The sequence below is a fragment of the Terrapene carolina genome, unplaced genomic scaffold (genome assembly GCF_002925995.2).
Source record: "Terrapene carolina triunguis isolate 2854851 unplaced genomic scaffold, T_m_triunguis-2.0 Scaffold42, whole genome shotgun sequence".
Lineage (NCBI taxonomy): Eukaryota > Metazoa > Chordata > Testudines > Emydidae > Terrapene > Terrapene triunguis.
In genome coordinates, this window is record NW_020664393.1 from 33,657,564 (window position 1) to 33,679,563 (window position 22,000).

The 22,000-nt window shown below is 36.9% G+C and overlaps 1 protein-coding gene across 1 annotated transcript in view; it reads right to left on the bottom strand.

The window, feature by feature from the left end:
* The window catches only part of ADGRB3 (adhesion G protein-coupled receptor B3), a 600,480-nt gene that overhangs the window by 344,517 nt on the left and 233,963 nt on the right, over positions 1-22,000 (bottom strand). Inside the window, exon 3 of the mRNA XM_026654815.1 lies at positions 4,366-4,476. Within this exon, the coding sequence (XP_026510600.1) occupies positions 4,366-4,476 (111 nt within the window). The remainder of the gene's footprint in view (positions 1-4,365; positions 4,477-22,000) is intronic.

The following is a 22,000-nucleotide window of genomic DNA, read 5'->3' on the forward strand; positions in this document are numbered from 1 at the left end:
ACAATCTGTGTAAGTAATCATGGAATTGTATTTACCTAGCTTCATTACAGTCATTGTAAAATACAATGCCATGGGCCTTATCAGGCCATTGATTTTAAACCTAAGTCCCTTCTGAAACAAACTGGAACTTATATTTAAAAATCAATGTCATTCTATGCTCTTTTATCTTTAAGTAATTATTAAAAATTAAAAATCTTGTTTGCATCCCTGTATCTTTAGCTATTCTTCCAAGGTTTTGCCCACAGCAGCAATCATGAAAACTCTGCAGCCAGGAAGACTCAGGTAGTGTCTTCCTTGAGTACTGTAAATGTCATATAGTGATTTGTCCAGAAACCATGTTCTTGTAGCAGGGCGTCCGGCCTGCCCCTTTCTCTCCACAAAGCAAGCCCATCACTTTTGCCACATGTCTGGTCTCCACTACTCCATTAAACAGGAATTGTAAGGATATTCAAAGCCTCCCAGAAACCAAGCACAGCACAATGTGCCACTTACTCAGTATCAAGCCAGAACACTTTATAATTAAAACATACAAACCCTCTAGCCTTTCATAAAATTGTAGAACATTGCAAAAACATCTATGAACAATGACAATTGCTTAAGGTTTATTAAGGTGTGAAAGCTCACAAAATGTGAATCTTGCAAGCTTTACACTCATTTGTTACAAGGATCAAGTAGAAAATTAAGCATTTTATTGTTTAATAATCTCTCTTGTGTGTCATTTATAATTTTGATTAGGCTGTTACATAGACTTGCGTTGAGATCAGAGGAAGTAATGTAGTAGGTATGACTATTCTATAGGCAACCAGTAACAGTAATAGTTAGTATTATACAATATACACTATAGTCCCTGTGAAGAATGTAGTAAAAGAACTTATTGTAGTAGCATCTGCACTTCTATTCCAGGCAAATCCTTCATTTTAGTTTCTTTCTTTTCCTGCAGCTTTGACACTTGACTTTGCCTTTGTAAAAGTGGTTTAGATGAAAGGTCAAACAGCACAAAAAGTCAAAGCAATGCTTCTCAATTTGTTCCTCATTATGTAAAACAGTCTTATATACTGAATGCAAATTACCCATTATCCCACACAGACCTGGTGACAGTGCACTGCTATTAAAATGCAGAATGCAGTATTAAAAATTAAAACTATTGGCTAACTTATACAGGAAAAAGTTGTTTTTAACCTTCACAATGTAATGGACAAAAGTAGTAGCTTAGTATTAAAGAATGTGATTGTATTTAGTGAGTTTTAAGATGAAAATTGCTTACTGAAAGCCTTGAAGAATCTATGTACCATACAACAGTATCTTTTGCCTCCCAATCCAGAAAACACTTAAGCATGTGCTGAATTTTAAGCATGTGAGTAGTTCCCTTTGAAGGCAATGGGACTACTTAGATGTTCAGAGTTTAGCACATGCTTAAGTGCTTGTTGGATCGAAGCCTTAAGAAGTAACATGACATTTCATGCACAAGGAATAGCAAATTTTGTGAGATTAGGAAACATAAAGAACAGATTTGTCTCACAAAATATTCCATTCCTTTTGCAGAATCATATTACTTTTTACTAATCCTTGCTCAAAGAAACATGATGTATTTGATAATATTTTTCAGAGGGGGGGAGACACATTATGTAATTTCTAGCAAAATATGTGCTTTATATTATCAAATATACTAAAAGTTTTCTAGATTAAGCCTGGGTTTTGACTTCTGCCTAATCCCAGATTGCATTTCCTGTTGTTGTTTTTTTGTTTTCCTTCTGAATATTACAAAAAAGGACTATGCTTTGTTTTCTTTTTAGCTGTTAGTTACTTTATACCTACCATGTTAAACCTATGATCTCAAATTAAGTGGTAACAAACTAACAATCCTTCCTTTTCCTGAGTTGCTAGACCTGTAGGAGAAAATTCTGTCTGGAATGTCTCATTGATCTGTGAAACACTTACCTGCATTTATATATTCTAAATCCCATAACATCTAAAGAAAGGATAATTTCAGGAACACAAAAATAACAAATATAGGATCATTAAATTATGAAATTATTTATTTGAATTTTTTTATGTTGTACACAGATACACATACAAACACTTTCTTTTAGTATTGAATATTAGGCCTGACACACTATTGGTGTCAAAGGGATTGGATCCAGTCTTCTCAAAACAGTATTGAACATTTCTCATAACTATTTTTCCAGCACAATATGCATTTCCTCGAATGCAATTTGTACTTCTGCTGTGTCTTTGCCCTTTCATTGCATGAAAAGGGTACGCTTACAGTTTAACTATAGTTATTTTTAATTATTCTTTATTACATAAAAAAATAATTAAACAGACTAAAATGACAAGAAATTATATAAACCGAAAGAAATCTATATGATTTCCATTTTCAAAACTCCACTAGTTTTCTTAGTGTATGAGTAAATCTATGAAGTATGTTAGAAAATCCCTGTGTTTCTGTTTAAGAAGATATCACATTAGTTTTATCACAAGAAAATAAATACATTACAGTGAAAAGATGAAATGATCACTACAAAGGAAAATCAAAATGAAAAGATGAAAATTAGTAACACTGTTCTAAAAAAGAACACAGTATTATTTAAAATGAGTTCTCTACAGTATGCAAAAGATAAGTCCTTAGAATTAGGCATGTGAATTTGTATGCTCTGCACACACATCTCACATGCTTACAAAACAGGAACTTGGAAACTAAGCCTGTATAATTCTGAACTTCCATATCCCACTTCATTGTCACCATATTTCCAGAGTAGAGGGTATTGGTGGTCCATTTGAAATGCAGTTCTCTAAAAACCATAGAAAATGCACTGCAAATGGATGTATAGTTACTGTTCAGTAGTAGGTTTACAGTTAATTTATATAAAAAGCTAAAACAGATTCTGAAATTTTTTAGGGTAAATCAAGAAACAGCATTAAATCAAAAGGGTTAATCAAAGTAAGAAGAAACTGACATCATCAGTCTGAAATAAATATGTAAATAATAAGCTCCCACTGTGCCTAAACAAAAACTGTATGAAACTGAGGAACTTCTGAGATAATTTTTTCCATTTATGTCCGACATATAACTGCAGACATCTTCCAGTATTGTCGATTGGGTTCATGCATAAAAGCAGTCCCAGGTACTGGTGTGAGGGCAGCACCCTTTGTCTTCTAAAATCTTTATAAAAAGGGATCACTATTGATTTGTATACATTTATGTTTACATTACTTACTATATGACTTCTGAAAATCTGTTAAAAGTGTAAAGCACTCTATATCTAAGAAAGTCAACATGCAACTTAACTATATGCAATTATAACTCATTTACTAAAATGAATATTAAACTTGAAGCATTATGTAGGAAAGATGCAGACAATCTTCTAAGTTAGTATCTATGGAATACAGTGTAAATTGTTTCAAATCCATACAATGCTTATGTGGCACAAGGTTTCTGATGCAGCAATTTATTAGAATGCAGTAAAGTGGGCACATTAAAGAGTCAGCATATACCAACTGTTACAACACAGTGGTATCTGAGATGCACTGTTATTACTCTATAATTAGAACAGGACAGGACTTCAGTATCTTAGGACCTGATCCATCCTTTACTGAAGTCTATGGGAGCCTTTCTTTTGACCTCAAGAAGAGGTCAAAGGGAGCTGGATTGGATCCATAGATACTATCGCGTGTTAATTGTTGGTAAATGCTGACTTTTTAGGGACTAGAGCTGGGTGTAGATTCTTTATGTAATATTTTGGTATCTTTGTCCAAAGATGGTTCAGTTGTTAAAATAAATTTGGAAAATATGTCTTAGACGTAAAACTGTTAGATAATTTGCATATCAAATTTATACCTATTTATATATTTAGCAATTATGATCCAGAATCTAGAGAATATAGTATTATGTTGGGGCAAGGACATTAAGTGCTGAATACACGCACATTAAAGTCTCCCACTAATTAATTAATATGATAAATGCCCAAAGCAGGGATTCGATTTCAGTTGTTCTATTTATATTAAAATTCGAACACACTTCCTTAACGGTTTTTTAAAAAAAACGTTGATATATGGTCACTGTAAACTACAGTTAATCTCAAAACTGGACTATGTCTTTCATGTGTGAGCCTGCTTTAATTATTAATAAACTCATGTTCATATTCAATCATTCAGTATCCACATTCACAGTGCATGTTTTTATATGTTCTACCTAATTCTCAGCTACTTTATTTATGGACTTTAACTGGTGGAAAAATAAATAAATAAATGGTTCAAAAATATCAGCTTAGAAAACTGACAGGTATGCAGTAAAAGATTATGGAACATGCAGTGGCTTTGCTAAAATTAACAACAGTAAATAGAAAAATGTAACTAATGTATTACCAGTTTGTGCCATAAATTTAGCAGCATCAGCTTGTTCCTGAGGGACCCTTTTCTCATGAACAGATCGAGGTCGCTGACTTTTAATTGTATGATCTCCCATCATTCCAAATTCTAAAGACAGAATAAAGGTTTATGAAAGCTTGTGTGTAGACATTTCTCAAAGGTACATACTGTCTCATGCAATATGTTCCTAAACATACCTGGACATTGCTGGTAAAGTTCAAATGATCATGGCAATTATCAGCTTATTTTGCTATACTCATCTTTTAAAACTATACTTAAATTCACGTTTGCAAAACTTTAAACATGACTTTTTTGTAAGAAACAATCAAAACATTCGATGTAGTGACACTTGTACTGTAATTCAGCTGCATGTTACAAGACAAAAACAATTATTCAAATGGAGACATTATATTCTTATATTTTAAATCAGTGCAAACCACACCAGAAAATTACCACCACAATGTTAATTATTGCTGTTCTGTGACACAGCCCAGTTCCTTGTGCAGAAAGCTCCCATTCCTGCACTCATCCTTATGGACTGGCAAGCAGCTTTCCATGAGAACAGTGCCAATGCCACATAATAAAATGGCAATAAACTGCTTATTATACAGACTGAATTCAACAACAGTCGTGTTTGTTCCCTTCATTGCTTTGGAAAACACTCTATGGGTATGTGTACACTGCAGCTAGGAGCGTGCCTCCCAGCACAGGTAAACAGATGCACGCCAGCACCGCTCCAGCTACCACACTTAAAATAGCAGTGTGGACACTGTGACACAGGCTAGCCACCTGAGCATGGACTATGGGAGCCAGGCAGGCTTGTACTCTGGCAGCTAGCCTGTCCTGCCACCTGTATTGCAACATCTGCACTGCTATTTTTAGTGCACCTGGTTGTGGTAGGCAGACATGGGCTAGGTCTACTCCAGTTAGAGTGAGTCTGTCTACCTGGCTTGGAAGCACGTTCCCAGCTGCAGTTTAGACATACCCTTTGAGGTCCAGAGCTATATTTTGCCATCAATTTTTAAACAGAACTCCCCATTTATTTCAAAGGGAACATCTGCATAACAATCAGTGGGATAACATGGGCTTCAGTGCTGAAGCCAACAGTTCTTGATTTTTAATCCCAACACTGCCACTAGTTCCCTCTCTGGCTTTGGACAAATTCATTCATCCAGTGCTCCCTCTGTGATTGCATGTGCCATATAAGTGATATTTCTACCTCTGGAACATGTTCCCCTCTTTTCATCACAGGTGTATAGAAAAGCCTTCTGTTCTCAGATGCTCTACACTCAAGCCCAGTGGGGGTTGGGAGGCAAGGGGAATAGGCAGGTGATCCATGAGGCAAGAAAGCAGTTCTCTCTATGAAATGTGAGAATGTGTATGATACTCTGGAAGTTTAAAAACTCAGAGTTGCTTCTCTGAAGGCAGGTTACCTAAGTCCCTTCATCTATAAAATGGGGGTGATGATAATATTTACTTTCCTGCCCCAAAACGTGTGGGAGAGGCTTTTACAGAGTTAATGTCTGTAAAACACCACATATGCGTTAAATGCTATTATAAAACAGATTATTTTACTGTAATTTAAAAAAAAATCTCATTCTCATACCAAGACTGTCTCAATTTTTAGTGTTAGGAAAATATTAATGAATCACAATCATAAAATTTCAACAGCCAATCAGCAGAGAGGATGGGTATTTTTTGGCCTTTTCTAATAATTGTCAAGATAGCATTTCAAAATCAGTATTTGTCTCTGTAAATATTCTTTTATTAGCTTCTTTTAAATTAAAAATGTAACTATTCATTTGAGAGTAACAGCATATTTTGCACTCTAAAGAGAATATTTGAAACATATAATTAATAAAATATTTTGTGAATTATATATGATATGTTAAAACCTAGAAATATTTATTACAGATAATTAAATTATTTAATATGTATTTTAAATTCCCCCCAATTTAAGGAAAGGCACCTTTATCATCCACTTTGTGATTTTATGTTTTCTAACATAAATGAACAATGGGATCTTTATTAAAACAATTTGGGGAGATGTAGTCTGGATGTCCATTTAAACTGAAATAAACAGTGTGATCTGAAGATTATCTGGAGAGACATGTTTGCTTCTTGAGCACCACCCACGTATTGAGCAATATTGGCACCATGCTTGCAGAATGCTGCTTACCCATCTTTCAACCCCCCAAATGAGTGCAACAATGGGAATCCTTTGCAAGAAGAAGGCATTCCAGAGGCATACAGGGAAATGGTAATGCTTTGGCCTCAGTCCTGCAAAATGCTGAGCACCATTCAGAGTTGCAAGTACAGATTTCTCAGCACCTCCGGAAGTTGTTGCTCAGCATCTAGCAGAATTAAGCCCTAATGAAGAGATAAGAGAACTTTAAGGAGAACAGGCTTCAGTTTTGTCTTTGTTACACCAGCATTACACTGGTATAACAGCATTCATGTCAATGGAGATATTCATGGCCAGGAACGGCAACAGAGAAAAAACACTTTATACTATATAAAATTAGTCATCTAATTTTATCCAAACCTCTCTCTTTTCCCCAATAAACAGCAAGCTTTCCTTTTAATTTACAGATGAATGCACATTAGCCAGTTTTTAACTTATCTATCCACATTATATTGTGTATTTATAGAGCGCCAGTCACACTCAGTAGTATCTCTTGTAACTAATATACAGTATTTTCAGTATATATTTTGTCAAATATACCACAGGAGTTATGTAGGCCTCTCATTTTGCATATTTAGTTGAGGTACTTAACCAAATACTGCACATGAACAACATATGGTAACAGGAAGTGTATTGTACTAGTATCAATGAGCACTTAAAAGGCAACAATTGCCTCACTAAAACTCAGATTTCTCATAAGAAAATCAGGGATAAGTACATTTTCTTAATGGGATCCAAAGTGTTTATATGTATATCTGTATATATCTGAAATGTCTATGTATAGATTACAATCAAGTATTTTAACTAAGAGCTTGTTAAACATTTTGTTTTGCCAAAAGTTCCCCTGGAAGTACAAAAAAAAAAAAAAAAAAAAAACCTAACTAAAATAACATGGTTTCCCTTCATTTCTAGTTCCCATCTAATTATCTAATTTTAAAACCTGACTAGTCATGTTTTTTCCCTCCAATAGCTTCTGGGAAAGAAGACCCATAAGTATATAACTTTTAATACTTTCTGTGTTGTTAAAATATTACCAAATCTCACCTTAGCTTGAGGGAGCTGTTTGTGGGGAAATGGGAATAGTGATAGAGTAGTACCACATTGCTAGACATTGTCTGGCCCAGAGGTGTCCTACAGTTACAGGTTGAGATGGTTCAACACAGAATGCTGCAATATGTTTCCGGTGCTTTTAATTGCATTTCTGAGCAAGGGAAGTTTCCTCACTCTTGCTATTCTTGGCTAAAACTTGTTGCTATGGGGGAACATTCGTTCCCTAGCCCAGAGACCATGAATCCTTGGGGATACAGGTTTCTGACAAGCTCTTCAGCTGGATATGCCTCCTAATGTTCTCAAGTGTAATGGAGAGATCCTTTCCTGCTCTGACCATATGTCATAATTTATTAATGTGAATTAAAATACTGCATTAAACAGTTGCCTTGAATCATAAACAAGGCTTTCTCTCACCCAGGAAGACAGATATATCACCAGGTCCAAAGCCCACCGAAGTTATTGAGAATCTTTCTGCTGCCTTTAACTGGCTCTGGATTAAACCCATGCTGTATAAACCACCCAAAAAGCTTTGATGTTTTGCACTATAATGGTAATATACTCCCATGTTCTGTCTGGAACCAATCCCATACAGAAACGCCTCCACAATCTACAAATACAGGAGTGGAAATTGTGTTTGTTGAAGACTATGAATAGACCATTGCCAGGTCAGGAAGTGTATATGTATAAACACATGGATCACATCTACTAAACTGTAGGCCACAACATAGCATAACATGCTCCAGGCTCCTGTTGTAGAGGTTCTAATGGAATAGCCACTCGACATGAATTTCACACTGCTGGCATTAGCTTTTTCATGTGCATTAAGTACCTCCCAGAAATGTGATGTCATCTCAATTACAAGTAAAAAGGCCAAGAATTAGCTCGGTTTTAGCCACATCCAATCCAGATCCATCAATCTGGATGTGGCTTGATAATTTTCTTTCATTTATAACTCCAAAGTGTGGTAACATGGTCCCATGTCTTTTGATAGCAAAAAATTATAACAGCAGCTTTTGAATATGGGAAAGCTTCAGAGTGGGTGTTAACTTTAACATTGTTTATCTGCAGCCTCATTGGCGTTACCTTTACTTTTCATGATATGTTATGGGAGTTTTTATTCCTATTTAGTAATCTTTTTATTTCACATTTTTAAGTGAGAAGCTAAAATCTTGACGTCAGTGTAGGCATTTATAGGAGAGGTGCCATGTGCTCTCTGTAGGAACAAAGAAGAAAACATCTGTTAATAGTACAAAAATGCAAAGAAGGAAAACTGTGCAATACAAAACTAGATAACAGCTTTGCAAAATTCTACTCACCAATGGCTAGTATTTTCCTTCTGACTGGTGGATAATATATAATGAGATTTTTTTCTATCATCATCAAAATTAAGGTATAGGACAGCCAAGTAGATTTTATGCCTGGGCTGCTTAGGCAGTTTTGCAAGCAGGCTACACATACATCTGGGAGATCAGATGACATAACAAATCACTTGAGCTTTGCGTTCATGATTTCCACTATGTCATTAGAACCCCAGAATATAGATTTATTTCTCACTGTTATCTGTGTGCTACTCTCTACATAATATGAATCGTGGAATTGTTAAATGGACAGCTCACAAAAGAAAATATGGCATTGTTCGACATAATAGCTGTGACTCCAGTATGAAAGATCTGCTGAGCTGGAAAAGTGATGCAGAGAACTCTAGTGTTACTCTTTTAGAACCTGATCCTGTGAGGTGCTAAAGCATCCCCAACTCTCACTGAACTCAAGTGAAAGTAAAAGGTGCGCAGCAAATCTCAGGAAGTGATCAGCACCTCACAAATAAGCCTTGACTCTCAAAGACAATATGTCATTTTGTTTTCTCGGCCATGGCATTCTACTGTGCCCTCCAGGGTATCGTATCACCCTTATGTTATTTCTTCATGATCCTAAAATGTAAATAACGCAATTACTGTTTCCTCCTTAGTATGGACTAAAGGCCAAATCCTAAAGTTCTTGCTGTCAGGAGCTTACATGTATTAACTTTCTACAAAACCTACCTTCAAATTCTATGCACAAGCAGCTTAGTATGCAGCCCACACCAGCATAAATATGGGGCCCTACTCAGAAGGTGCACAAAATAACTGCAAAATGGGATGTGGGGTGGAGAAATGTGGAAGGAGCCAGGATAAAATCCATATTGCACCACGAACTTTCCAGCAAAACAACTCATTTATTTCTAGAGCCCTGCAGGGATACAACATTTTTATCCGCATCTGATCTGCGATCTCCAAACATGGTCCACAGATATCCATGGACATAATGGGTATATCCACAGATTTTCCAGGCTCTCTTATTTCAGTAGATTCAGTCTATTTCAGGCTGCAAGAAGCTTTGAAAAGGTTTGTGCACATTTCCTTCTTCCGTAGCCCCTTATCCAGACTCTGCCATAAGTAAAGTAGTACAGCATTCAGCATTTGCAGGTTTGGGCGTGGGATTAATCTTTGCAACGTGTGTTTCTAATCACACCCATGGCTGGTCAGTACAAAAATAAAATTCTTGTCACTAGATGGCAGGATGTGTATTTATTTACACTGCAAAGTTTTGCAATACATTGGAGAATTGTAGCTCTTTCCACTGCTTTTTTGTTACAAAATGACCCTCAGGTCTTGCTAAAGCAAAATTCCCATTAATTTCAAAGGGTTTTTTCCTAAATAAGGCCTGAGTAAAATCTCTAGAGCACCATTCCTCACTTCCACTCCATAGCATTGAAGTTCCACTGGAACCAGGCTGTCAGGGACTCTTAACATGGCTTCCCTTGGGAACACCGTAAAAGAGGATTTCCCCACCATGGCATGCAGGCTGCAATAATAAATAAATAATGAAATAATAAAATAATAATAATAATTAATAATAAATGAAGTAATAGAGCCCTAAGCTGTAATGGAGTTCTGTGGAAATCTCTGTTTAACCAGTGAGGGGACAATATTTGTCTCCCGTGTGCCACCAGCAATGCTTCTGCATTTCACAAGTAAACCCTGCCTCCTCCCTGTACAGGTCTGGACTCAATAAAGAGTCTTCTGTGGCCTCTCAAGAAAGGTGGAGAATGGTACCATGGAGGTATTAATCCCTTCTTTCTCATCGGAGGAGTGACAGCCACACAAGGAAGGCACCTTTCAGGCACATAACCTCAGTAGCCCAATTTGGCTCTGAATAAGGGTCTTCAGGATTTGGCTTAATATACACACTCACATTGTGGACCAGCCAGTGTCTATTTTTTTTAAAAAAGATAACAGCACAGATGTCTTACCCATCCTCCTGGAGGTAAGCAAGTGATGTTATCAGTATGCATATCACTGGCCCCGAATGACTCTTTAGCCGGCCCCACATTCTCACATGCAACTATATATACCTTCCTCTCCTAATAGAGATGGGAAAGCTGTAGTTAGGATTTTATTTATTCATTCACTTTTTCATATTTGACTTTAAAAATTGAATTTAGTATTCATTAAATAGATTTACATTGACAGTACTGGAGACTGACCACTATTTTTATCCAGAACACAAGTTCTGCACAGGGAGAGGAAGAACAAGGTTCTCTGCACTAGTCTGCCAGTGTGCCTTGAATCTGACCTGGAGGGACTCAATTTAGGGCTACCTATTCAATCCATTGTGGGGGTTTTTTGCTACCAGCAGTGGTGGTATTTATTTATTTATTTTTGTGATGCTGCCTTTATTTTCAAAGAGTTAAATGTTGAATAGAATAAGTTCTGTCACTAAAGGGTAAAGTTAGATCTGGATTGTGAAGGCAGACTCTACTGGGTTGTTTTTATGGACATAATGGGACAAAGATACCTTATGATTCATGTCTACAGAAAGAGCACTTTAATGATAGTGAAAATCTGGACTTTGGGCACTTTTAGAATACTTCCCTTCAGTCCGACACCAAATAAAATTTACAGTTAGATGAACACTTACAATCAGATTGCTATCTTTAGCATTCAGTGCTGTAATATTTTTATGTTATAAATATAATGATCAGAAATGGGAAGCCAATGTCCATTAAGACATGACCTAACTTCATGTAAAGGATTCTCAGAAACTATTAATTTAGCTGAAGCAGTTATATCATCTCTTCTAATTTACAAAATAGCCTAGACAAACCTGAAGAAGAGCTCTGTGCAGCTCAAAAGCTTGTCTTTTTCAGCAACAGAAGTTGGCCCAATAAACGATATTATATCACCCACCTTGGGACCAATGTGGCTACAACAACACTGCAAACAAAATATCCTAGAGTTACTCTGAACTAAGATATCAGAAGTTAGAAATATTAAAACCTGAAAAGACAAAAAGGGTACAAGTTTCAAAAATACCTAAGTGGCTTAGGTGTCTAAGTCCCATTTCAAAAGTTGACTTAGGCACTTAGGCTCCTAAGTACCACTGATGTTCACATCCATTTTTGAACATGGAACTTAGGTCCTTAAGACACCAGGCAATTTTTAAAATTTTATACAATCTTTTCATGGATGTTAAAAACAAAGCACCTTATCTAAAGTTTGCATGCAATAGGAAGTTATTACTGAAACCTATTGACAAGTGTTTGGATATTTTTTCAGTTATAATAAATTTAAATGATAAGGTATATTCTATATTTTGTGTATTATACTGTACCTGCACTTTAAGGAATGTCAGGATAGTACATGTACCAGTATTTGTGACAATTAATATGCCCGCATTTGCATTAAAAATATATATCATTTTCTCTATGCATTCCTCTAGTCTGGTTAGCATTACTGTAATTGGATGTGTGCTACCAAAATGGTGTGGTTTGATTTTAGAATACACGCTCATATTTTGATCTCAGAATACAACTTCATATTTTGATCAGGAAAAAAGAACCTGGATTAAAAATGTATAAATAATTAGAGACCACAACAAGAACTTTAATCTTGCCCCTCAGACAAAGACACAGATACACAGACCTTCATAACATTATTCAAGAAAAGGAATAATTATATGGGGTATGCATTCATCATACATCAGCAGCTGGTACAATGGTTCAAGAACTTGTACACCTCAAAATGCATGGTGAACCCATTAGCTCTTAACAACCATTGCTGGATTAATACTACTGCTCTTGCCACTGCAGGTCCATTAAGAAATGTAATATTGCTGAATTATAAAACAAAGTATTGTACAGATCCTGGTGAACCAGATATTCTCAAGACATGGCCACCTCATGAGATATCACAATGTATCAACGAAATTGAACAATTAAGTGTTAAGTCTGAGAGGATGGGAAGAGGGAGAAACAAGAGATATCACTGATTAAGTACAGCGATAGCTTTTATGAGTTCCCAATTTTATTATGGTAAAACACAAAAATAACCAAAGACAGATCTAAAGTAAGTCAAAAGCAACTTGTAATAGCATGTGTAGTGATAGAAGTACCTTGTAAGAAAGAAGTTTCCCCATGCTTTAATTTATATTAGGGCTGTCGATTAATCACAGTTAACTCACGCGATTAACTCAAAAAAATTAATCATGATTAAAAAAATGTATCGCAATAATCACAGTTTTAATCACACTGTTAAACAATAGAATTCCGATTTAAATTTATTAAATATTGTGGATGTTTTTCTACATTTTTATATATATTGTATACTGTGTTGTAACTGAAATCAAAGTGTATATTATTTTTTACTATAAATATTTGCACTGTAAAAATGATAAACCAAAGAAACAGTATTTTTCAATTCACCTCATACAAGTACTGTAGTGCAATTTCTTTGTCCTGAAAGAGAAACTTACAAATGTAAGGGTTTTTTGTTACATAACTGCACACAAAAACAAAACAATGTAAAACTTCAGAGCCTACAAGTCCACTCAGTCCTACTTCTTGTTCAGCCAATTGCTAAGACAAACAAGTTTGTTTACATTTACAGGAGATAATACTCCCCTCTTCTCAGGGCCGGCTCTAGGATTTTTGCCGCCCCAAGCAAAAATAATTTGGGCTGCCCTCCCGCCCCGTTTTTTAATTACCCCACCCCTGGCCCCGCCTCAACTCCGCCCCTTCCCCAAATCCCCAGCCCTGCCTCCTCCCCCCAGGCTCTCAAGCCTAGGAGGGAGGGAGGGAGGGGGAGCAGCGGCGCACGAATCGGCTGTTTCGCGCACCGCGGCCGCGCGGGATCTCCCCCTCCCTCCCAGGTTTGAGAGCCTGGAAGGGAGAGCGAGCAGTGGTGCGCGAATCGGCTGTTTCGCGCGCCGTGGCCGCTCGGGATCTCCCCCTCCCTCCCAGGTTTGAGAGCCTGGGAGGGAGAGCGAGCAGCGGTGCGTGAATCGGCTGTTTTGTGCGCCGCGGCCGCTCGGGATCTCCCCCTCCCTCCCAGGTTTGAGAGCCTGGGAGGGAGAGCGAGTAGCGGCGCGCGAGCGGCAGCAGCAGCGGAGGTGAGCTAGGGCGGCCGAGGCACATTTTTAGGGGCAGCATTCTGGCGCCGGCCAATGCCGCCCCTAAAAATGTGCCGCCCCAAGCACCAGCTTGTTTTGCTGGTGCCTAGAACCGGCCCTGCCTCTTCTTATTTACAATGTCACCCTAAAGTGAGAACAGGCATCTGCATGACACTTTTGTAGCCAGAATTGCAAGCTATTTACATGCCAGATATGCTAAACATTCGTATGCCCCTTCATGCTTCGGCCATCATTCCAGAGAACATGCTTCCATACTGATGACACTCGTTAATAAAATAATGCATTAATTAAATTTGTGACTGAACTCCTTGGGGGAAAATTGTATGTCCCCTGCTCTGTTTTACCTGCATTCTGCCATATATTTCAGGTAACAGCAGTCTCGGACGACATGTTCATTTTAAGAACACTTTCAGTGCAGATTTGACAAAACGCAAAGAAGGTACCAATGTGAGATTTCTAAAGATAGCTACAGCACTCGACCCAAAGTTTAAGAATCCAAAGAGGGACGAGGTGTGGAGTATGATTTCAGAAGTCTTAAAAGAGAAACACTCCGATGTGGAAACTACAGAACCTGAACTACCAAAAAAGAAAATCATCCTTCTACTGCAGGCATTTGACTCAGATAATGAAAATGAACATGCGGCGGTCTGCACTGTTTTAGACTGTTATCGAGCAGAACCCATCATCAGCATGGACGTGTGATCCCTGAATGGTGGTTGAAGAATGAAGGGACATATGAATCTTCAGTGCATCTGGCACGTAAACATCTTGCAACACCGGCTACAACAGTGCTAAGAGAAAACCTGTTCTCACTTTCAGGTGACATTGTAAACAAGAAGTGGGCAGCATTATCTCCTGCAAATGTAAACAAACTTGTCTGTCTGAACGACTGGCTGAACAAGAAGTAGGACTGAGTGGACTTGCAGGCTCTAAAATTTTACATTGTTTTATTTGTGAATGCAGTTTTTTGTACATAATTCTACATTTGTAAGTCAACTTTCATGATAAAGAGATTACACTACAGTACTTGTATTGGGTGAACGGAAAAATACTATTTCTTTTGGGGTTTTTTTACAGTGCAAATACCTGTAATCAAAAATAAATATAAAGTGAGCACTGTAAACTTTGTATTTTGTGTTGTAATTGAAATCAATATATTTGAAAATGTAGAAAACATGCAAACACATTTAAATAAATGGTATTCTACGGCCCTCGCCGCTTCCCGCAGTCCCCATTGGCCTTGAGCGGCGAACCGCGGCCAGTGGGAGCTGCGATCGGCCGAATCTGCAGACGCGGCAGGTAAACAAACTGGCCCGGCCCGCCAGGGCCCTGTACTAAATAAAGTTTGAGAAATTAATATTATTATAATGTTATAGAAAAAATATAAAGGTGCTGTTTGTGTGTGTTTCTGCTGATACAGCAGTCCAGACAGTATCAAAGTTGTGTAAACTAGAAATTTGATTTGTGTATCTTATATGTAAATTTTTTGGCCTGTGCAGATACCAGGGTGAAACTGAGACTCAATACGGAGTTGTTATTTTTGCCGAGACTAATGGCCAGGTATAATCTCCTCTAACAAGACAATCTAAATAAAGAAATTTATATATTAAACAGACAGGAGCTAGTTAACAAGTAAAAACCCAAAGCCACTAAAACAAACCAGTAAGAAGGATAAAGATAAGGGACAGCTGAATGAAAAAGTGAGAGGAAGGAATAGATGTGCTGGGAATCAGATAGATAAGAGTAAAAAATGTATTAATTTAGGTTAGTTATGATTTATGCATGAGAACGTTTTAATTACTGGGTTTAGAATGGAATGTATATAGATACATACACAGATGAGATAGCTTGGTAAATTGAGTATGCACAAAGTTATGGAACAGGGGATAAAAGATAGATGATTGACAGTAAGACAGTGGAGAAGAAACAGAGACCAGAGTTTTGAAAAGAGTCACTCTGTTCTGAAGAAACATGATTTGATCACTTACTATTCTTGCCTTTCTGTTTTTGCATGTATATATAGTTCATAGGTGCTAATAACGTTGTCTTAAAAAGTACATAATGAAGGGTAAAAGAAACTTTTAAGCCTGATTGGAGGGGATTTCATGTCTCACTCAAAAATACAATGATCATCTTCTCTCAGTCACTTGCCTGACATAAGTAAGTAGGATGGGAAACGTGTTAAGCAACATTCCAGAAGAAAAGTTAAATATTTAGGCCCAGATTTTTAAAGGTATTTAGGCATTGCTCTGTACAGCATTGAAAATCTTAAGTGATTTAGACAGCTAAGTTCCATTTTCAAAAGTGACTCTGGCACTTGTGATCCTAAGCTCCAGGGACTTTCAATAGGATTTTGGCTCTTAAGTGCCTAAGTCACTTTTGAAAATGTAACGTAGCTCTTTGAACCACGTAGGCTTTGCAAAACCTGAGTGAAACAATGACTACATACTTTTAAAAATTGATATTTGTCATTAAAATGTGTATTTTGATTGCAAATTAGGTACATGCATTCTGAGATTGACCTACTCATTTCAGAAATCTCAAAATAATATAAATGTCTATATAAGAAGATTTCAGGATTGTCACTATCTGTGTGTCACTCTGAAGCCTGGAATGTTTGTTGAGTAAGTGTGAAGCAATAAAACAGCTACAAGTATGGCTGAGAGCTCTTTCTGTTCAGTCATTAATCGGATTTAAGGTCTGTTACCATCCAATTTTTAAGCTCTCAGTAATTTTGACTTTTCAAATTAAACCTGTGTGGTATAGAGCTACAGTAAGGCATATATCTATACCATGCCAAGAATCCTACACCATTTTGATATCAGAGGCAACTGGACCAAAACTGATTCTTTAGCTAATCTGCATGCAACAATTTCATTGGTTGTAATGAGGGAGATTGTAGATTACTCAACCTAACTGCAACACCAGTGCAACAGCATGGTCTTTCAACTACTGGCTCATAAAATAAGACCTCTTGCATGGAGAAGACTGTTTTCAGTTGGATTTTACTAGGACTGTTGATTAATCATTGTTAATTCATGTGATTAACTAAAAAATAATTGTGATTAAAAAAATTAATCACAATTAATCGCAATTTTAATCACCCTGTTAAGCCATAGAATACCTATTGAAATGTATTAAATATTTTTGGATGCATTACAACATTTTCAAATATATTGATTACGATCACAACACAGAATACACAGCGTATAGTGCTCACTTGATCATTTTTACAGTGAAAATATTTGTAATAAAATAATACTATAAATAAAAGAAACAGTATTTTTCAATTCACCTCATACAATTTCCATAGTGCAACCTCTTTATTGTGAAAGTGCAATTTACAAATGTAGAATTTTTTTTTTGCTACATAACTGCACTCAAAAACAAAACAATGTAAAACTTTAGAGCCTACAAGTCCACTCAGTCCTACTTCTTGTTCAGCCAATTGCTAAGACAAACAAGTTTGTTTATGTTTATGGGACATAATGCTGTCCACTTCTTTTTTACAATGTCAACAGAAAGGAAGAACATGCATTCACATGTCACTTTTGTAGCTGACATTGCAAGGTATTTATGTGCCAGATATACTAAACATTCATATGCCCCTTCATGCTTCGGCCACCATTCCAGAGGACATGATTCCATGCTGATGACGCTCGTTAAAAAAATGCATTAATTACCTTTGGGACTGAACTCCTTGGGGGAGAATTGTATGTCCCCTACTCTGTTTTACCTGCAGTCTGCCATATATTTCATGTTATAGCAATCTTGGATGATGACCCAGCACATATTGTTCATTTTAAGGACACTTTAACTGCAGATTTGACAAAATGCAAAGAAGGTACCAATGTGAGATTTCTAAAGATAGCTACGGCACTTGACCCAAGGTTTAAGAATTGGAAGTGCTTTCCAAAATCTGAGAGGGATGTGGTGTGGTGCTTGTTTTCAGAAGTTTTAAAAGAGCAACACTCCGATGCGGAAACTACAGAACCCAAACCACCAAAATAGAAAATCAACCTTCTGCTGGTGGCATCTGACCCAGATGAGTAAAGTGAACATGCGTCAGTCTGCACTACTTTGGATCTTATCAAGCAGAACCCATCATCAGCATGGATGCATGTCCCCTGGAATAGTGGTTGAAGCATGAGTGGGCATACGAATCTTTAGCGCATCTGGCACGTAAATATCTTGCGATGCCAGTTACAACAGTGCCATGTAAATGCCTATTCTCACTTTCAGGTGATATTGTAAACAAGAAGTGGGCAGCATTACCTCCTGCAAATGTAAACAAACTTGTTGGTCTGAGTGATTGGCTGAATAAGAAGTAGGACAGAGTGGACTTGTCGGCTCTAAAACTTTACAATGTTTTATTTCTGGATGAAGTTTTTTGTACATAATTCTACATTTGTAAGTTCCATAATAAAGAGAATGCACTACAGTACTTGTATTAGGTGAATTGAAAAATACTATTTCTTTTGTTTTTTACAGCATAAATATTTGTAATAAAAATACATAGAAAGTGAGCACTATACACTTTGTATTCCGTGTTGTAATTGAAATCAATATATTTGAAAATGTAGAAAATATCCAAAAATATTTAAATAAATGGTATTCTATTATTGTTTAACATCGCGGTTAAATCACACGATTAATCGTGATTAATTTTTTTAATTGCGCGATTATTCGCGATTAACTTTTTTAGTTGCTTGACAGCCCTAGATTTTACATATTCTTAATTCAGCATTATAGTGTTATTTGAGGCACTGCAGTTAAAGATCAACTGGTATATACATCATAGCTCATTTTAGTAGCAGTTTATAACTTTGGAGGGCCCATTTGCTTTCTCTGAAAGGTTTTCTTTTCTCAACAGTAATTAGTAATGATCCCTCCATCTTCTCATTCTCTCTACAAGTGACCACATGTGCACATACACACATACATCCATAAAATTCTTACTTCATAACTTCTATCTTCTGGCCAGGAAGGGCTGAATAAGAGTAGACTGACGAGGAAGCTCAGCATAGAAGCTGAGCAAATATTTTTTTTATCTGAGAATGCTCTCAAATAAAAAACTGAATTTGCTTCAAATTGTGTTTGTACCTCTTGTGTGTTTGCTCTATGCAAGTAGTCTAACACCTGGGTCACCTGGAATGTATGTTCTCAGAAAAAGTGCATTTAAGCAAACAAAATGAAATATTTAGGGAAGGAAAATAGTGAATTGATAAATATGATTTTCTGGAGACCTAATTGTATGAGTTACCATGTTGCATGAATTATCCAATCAGAGATCAAAATCAAAACCATGCAACAAGTGTCTAGTCAAAACTAGCCAACCCATGATGTATTTTGAAAATCACTCAAAATAAAATGTTGATGAATGATTACTAGATTAATGTTTTTCAAAGAGAAATCAACAAATAACTTCAAACAGTGAATACGTTTTCAATAAAACCATAAGTTGATAGCTAAAATTTCACAAACAGAAATACAAGCTAAATTCACTATAGAAATAATGCACTATGAATTAGTTGCTCAGACCCACTAACATGTTAAGTAACCCAAAAAAGCCAGTGTTGAAACACACAAGGTTCCATTTCCCAGAAGCATCATTACACTCTGTGGCACTTCTATTCTCTGCTAGCTCAGGAGCAGAACATGATATGAAACTGAGCCCTGACCTGACACATGGAAACCAAGGCTAATCATCATGAGTTGGCTCTGAGAACAAATTAAGAAAAAAAAATCCTTCTGGACATTTGCTATTTCAGACTGAGTTCATTCATATCCACAGAGGAAATAAAGCAGTTATAAAAAATCATGTTTATAAAATAATTTCTTTGCAAATGAAAATACAATTTGGGTTTAAAAAGTAGCTATTTGCTTGACATATTGGTGTTAAATTCCACTACAAACCATGCAAGTGACCCCAGGATTCAAAATAAATGTTTGATTAGTTTTAATACCGTGTTTCTAACTGCTGCTGCAGCAGGCCTGCTAAGACTGAATGAACTCGTATGCATTGAGTCATAAGGTATTACATCCTCAGACACAGCTGTTTGCTTCCCAGGATCATAGCAGAGCACATCCACATAAGACATGGATATATGAATGGCCTCATTCCAACATATGTACAATATTTCTAAAAATCTAAAGGAAAGTCTGGGTGAATATGATCTAACTCTGGGAAATAAGTTGCTGCCATATGGCAGCAATGTATGAAGTTTAGGACAGAGAACAGATGTTTCCATGCATGCCCTCCACTTAATTTGAAAATTTTGAATATTAGAAACTCCCAAAGGACATGAAGAGGTATTTTTTTATATAACAGATACCTTCTAAAAAAACTACCTGAAAACTAAATGCAAGCAGCCCCCATGTTTGTAATAATAATTAGCACTTATACAGCACTTTACTTATCCAATATGTTTCACAACTATTTACTAATAAATTTTCACCTCACTGATTTTTCCCATCAGTAGAGTAGACAAGTGTTATTTCCTCTACCCTACTCCCCCTCCCCCATCTTTTTAACTTCCAGGAAAACAGATACAAATGGCTTAATTTCACTTATGCCAGTTAAATGAAAAGAAATTGAAGTCAATGGCATTACACCAGTGTAAAATTTATGTAAGTGAAAGGAGAATCAGACCTGAAAGGTTAATCCAGGATTCGTCCAGTGGCACACGGTGACTCAAAAGGTTCAGCCAGAATTATAACTCAGGAGGGTCTGTCTTATAACCCCATGCTCTGTCCATCAAACCATGTTGCCTCTCATTTATATCCACAAATGTACATCTACCTTTTACATTTAGATTTTTTGAAACATTATAGCTTGTCCAAATGGTGTTCCATTGGACCCGCGTGTCTGCAGAGGTAAGGGCTAGATTTGCTGCTTAGCAAAGGGCAAATATTATTATATTCTAAGTAAAAGACTAACCAGGGAAAAATATTTTAGTGCTGTTGCCCATTTACTATTTTCATTATTATGCCAATGTTTAATGTAGTCATCTGCATATATGTTTCAATACTCCATGTATGTATAGATTATTTTTATAATTCCATAAGAGAGTCACTTGGCATTCAGGGGAAGGGCCTTTCAAATTATTTGGAAATGTCAAGCAGTATTCTTCCTATCCCACATCTATGGCAGGACTCAGCAAGTTTGCTGGAATATGCAAGAAGGACCAGATCTGATTGCAAAAATCTAGGCTGACAGAGTGAGAAGCTCTGGAAAGAAAGGACTAAAAATGCCAGGTTTGGCACAAATAAAACTTAACTCCAGCAGTAATACCCAGGCAGAACTAATGGAAGGGAACAGCAATAGAAGAGAAGGGAATATTGGAATAATTGGAAGGGAAGGAAATGGAAGGGAATATGAGGGGCGAAGGAGTCCAGGAAACCTGGCTATATTTTAAAGAAGCCTTATTGAGGGTGCAGGAACAAACCAGCCCGATGTGCAGAAAGAATAGCAAATATGGCAGGCAACCAGCTTGGCTTAACACTGAAATCTTCGGTGAGCTTAAACACAAAAAGGAAGCTCACAAGAAGTGGAAATTTGGTTGGATGACTAAGAAGGAGTATAAAAATATTGCTCAAGCATGCAGGGGTGTAATCAGGAAGGCCAAAACACAACTGGAGTTGCAGCTAGCAAGGGATGTGAAGGGTAACATGAAGGGTTTCTACAGATATGTTAGCAGCAAGAAAAGGTCAGGGAAAGTGTGGGATCCTTAATGAATGGGGGAGGCAATCTAGTGACAGACGATGTGGAAAAAGCTGAAGTACTCAATGCTTTTTTTGCCTCAGTCTTCACAGACAAGGTCAGCTCCCACACTGCTGTCCTGGGCAACACAGTATGTGGAATAATAGAATCATAGAATATCAGGGTTGGAAGGGACCTCAGGAGGTCATCTAGTCCAACTCCCTGCTCAAAGTAGGACCAATTCCCAA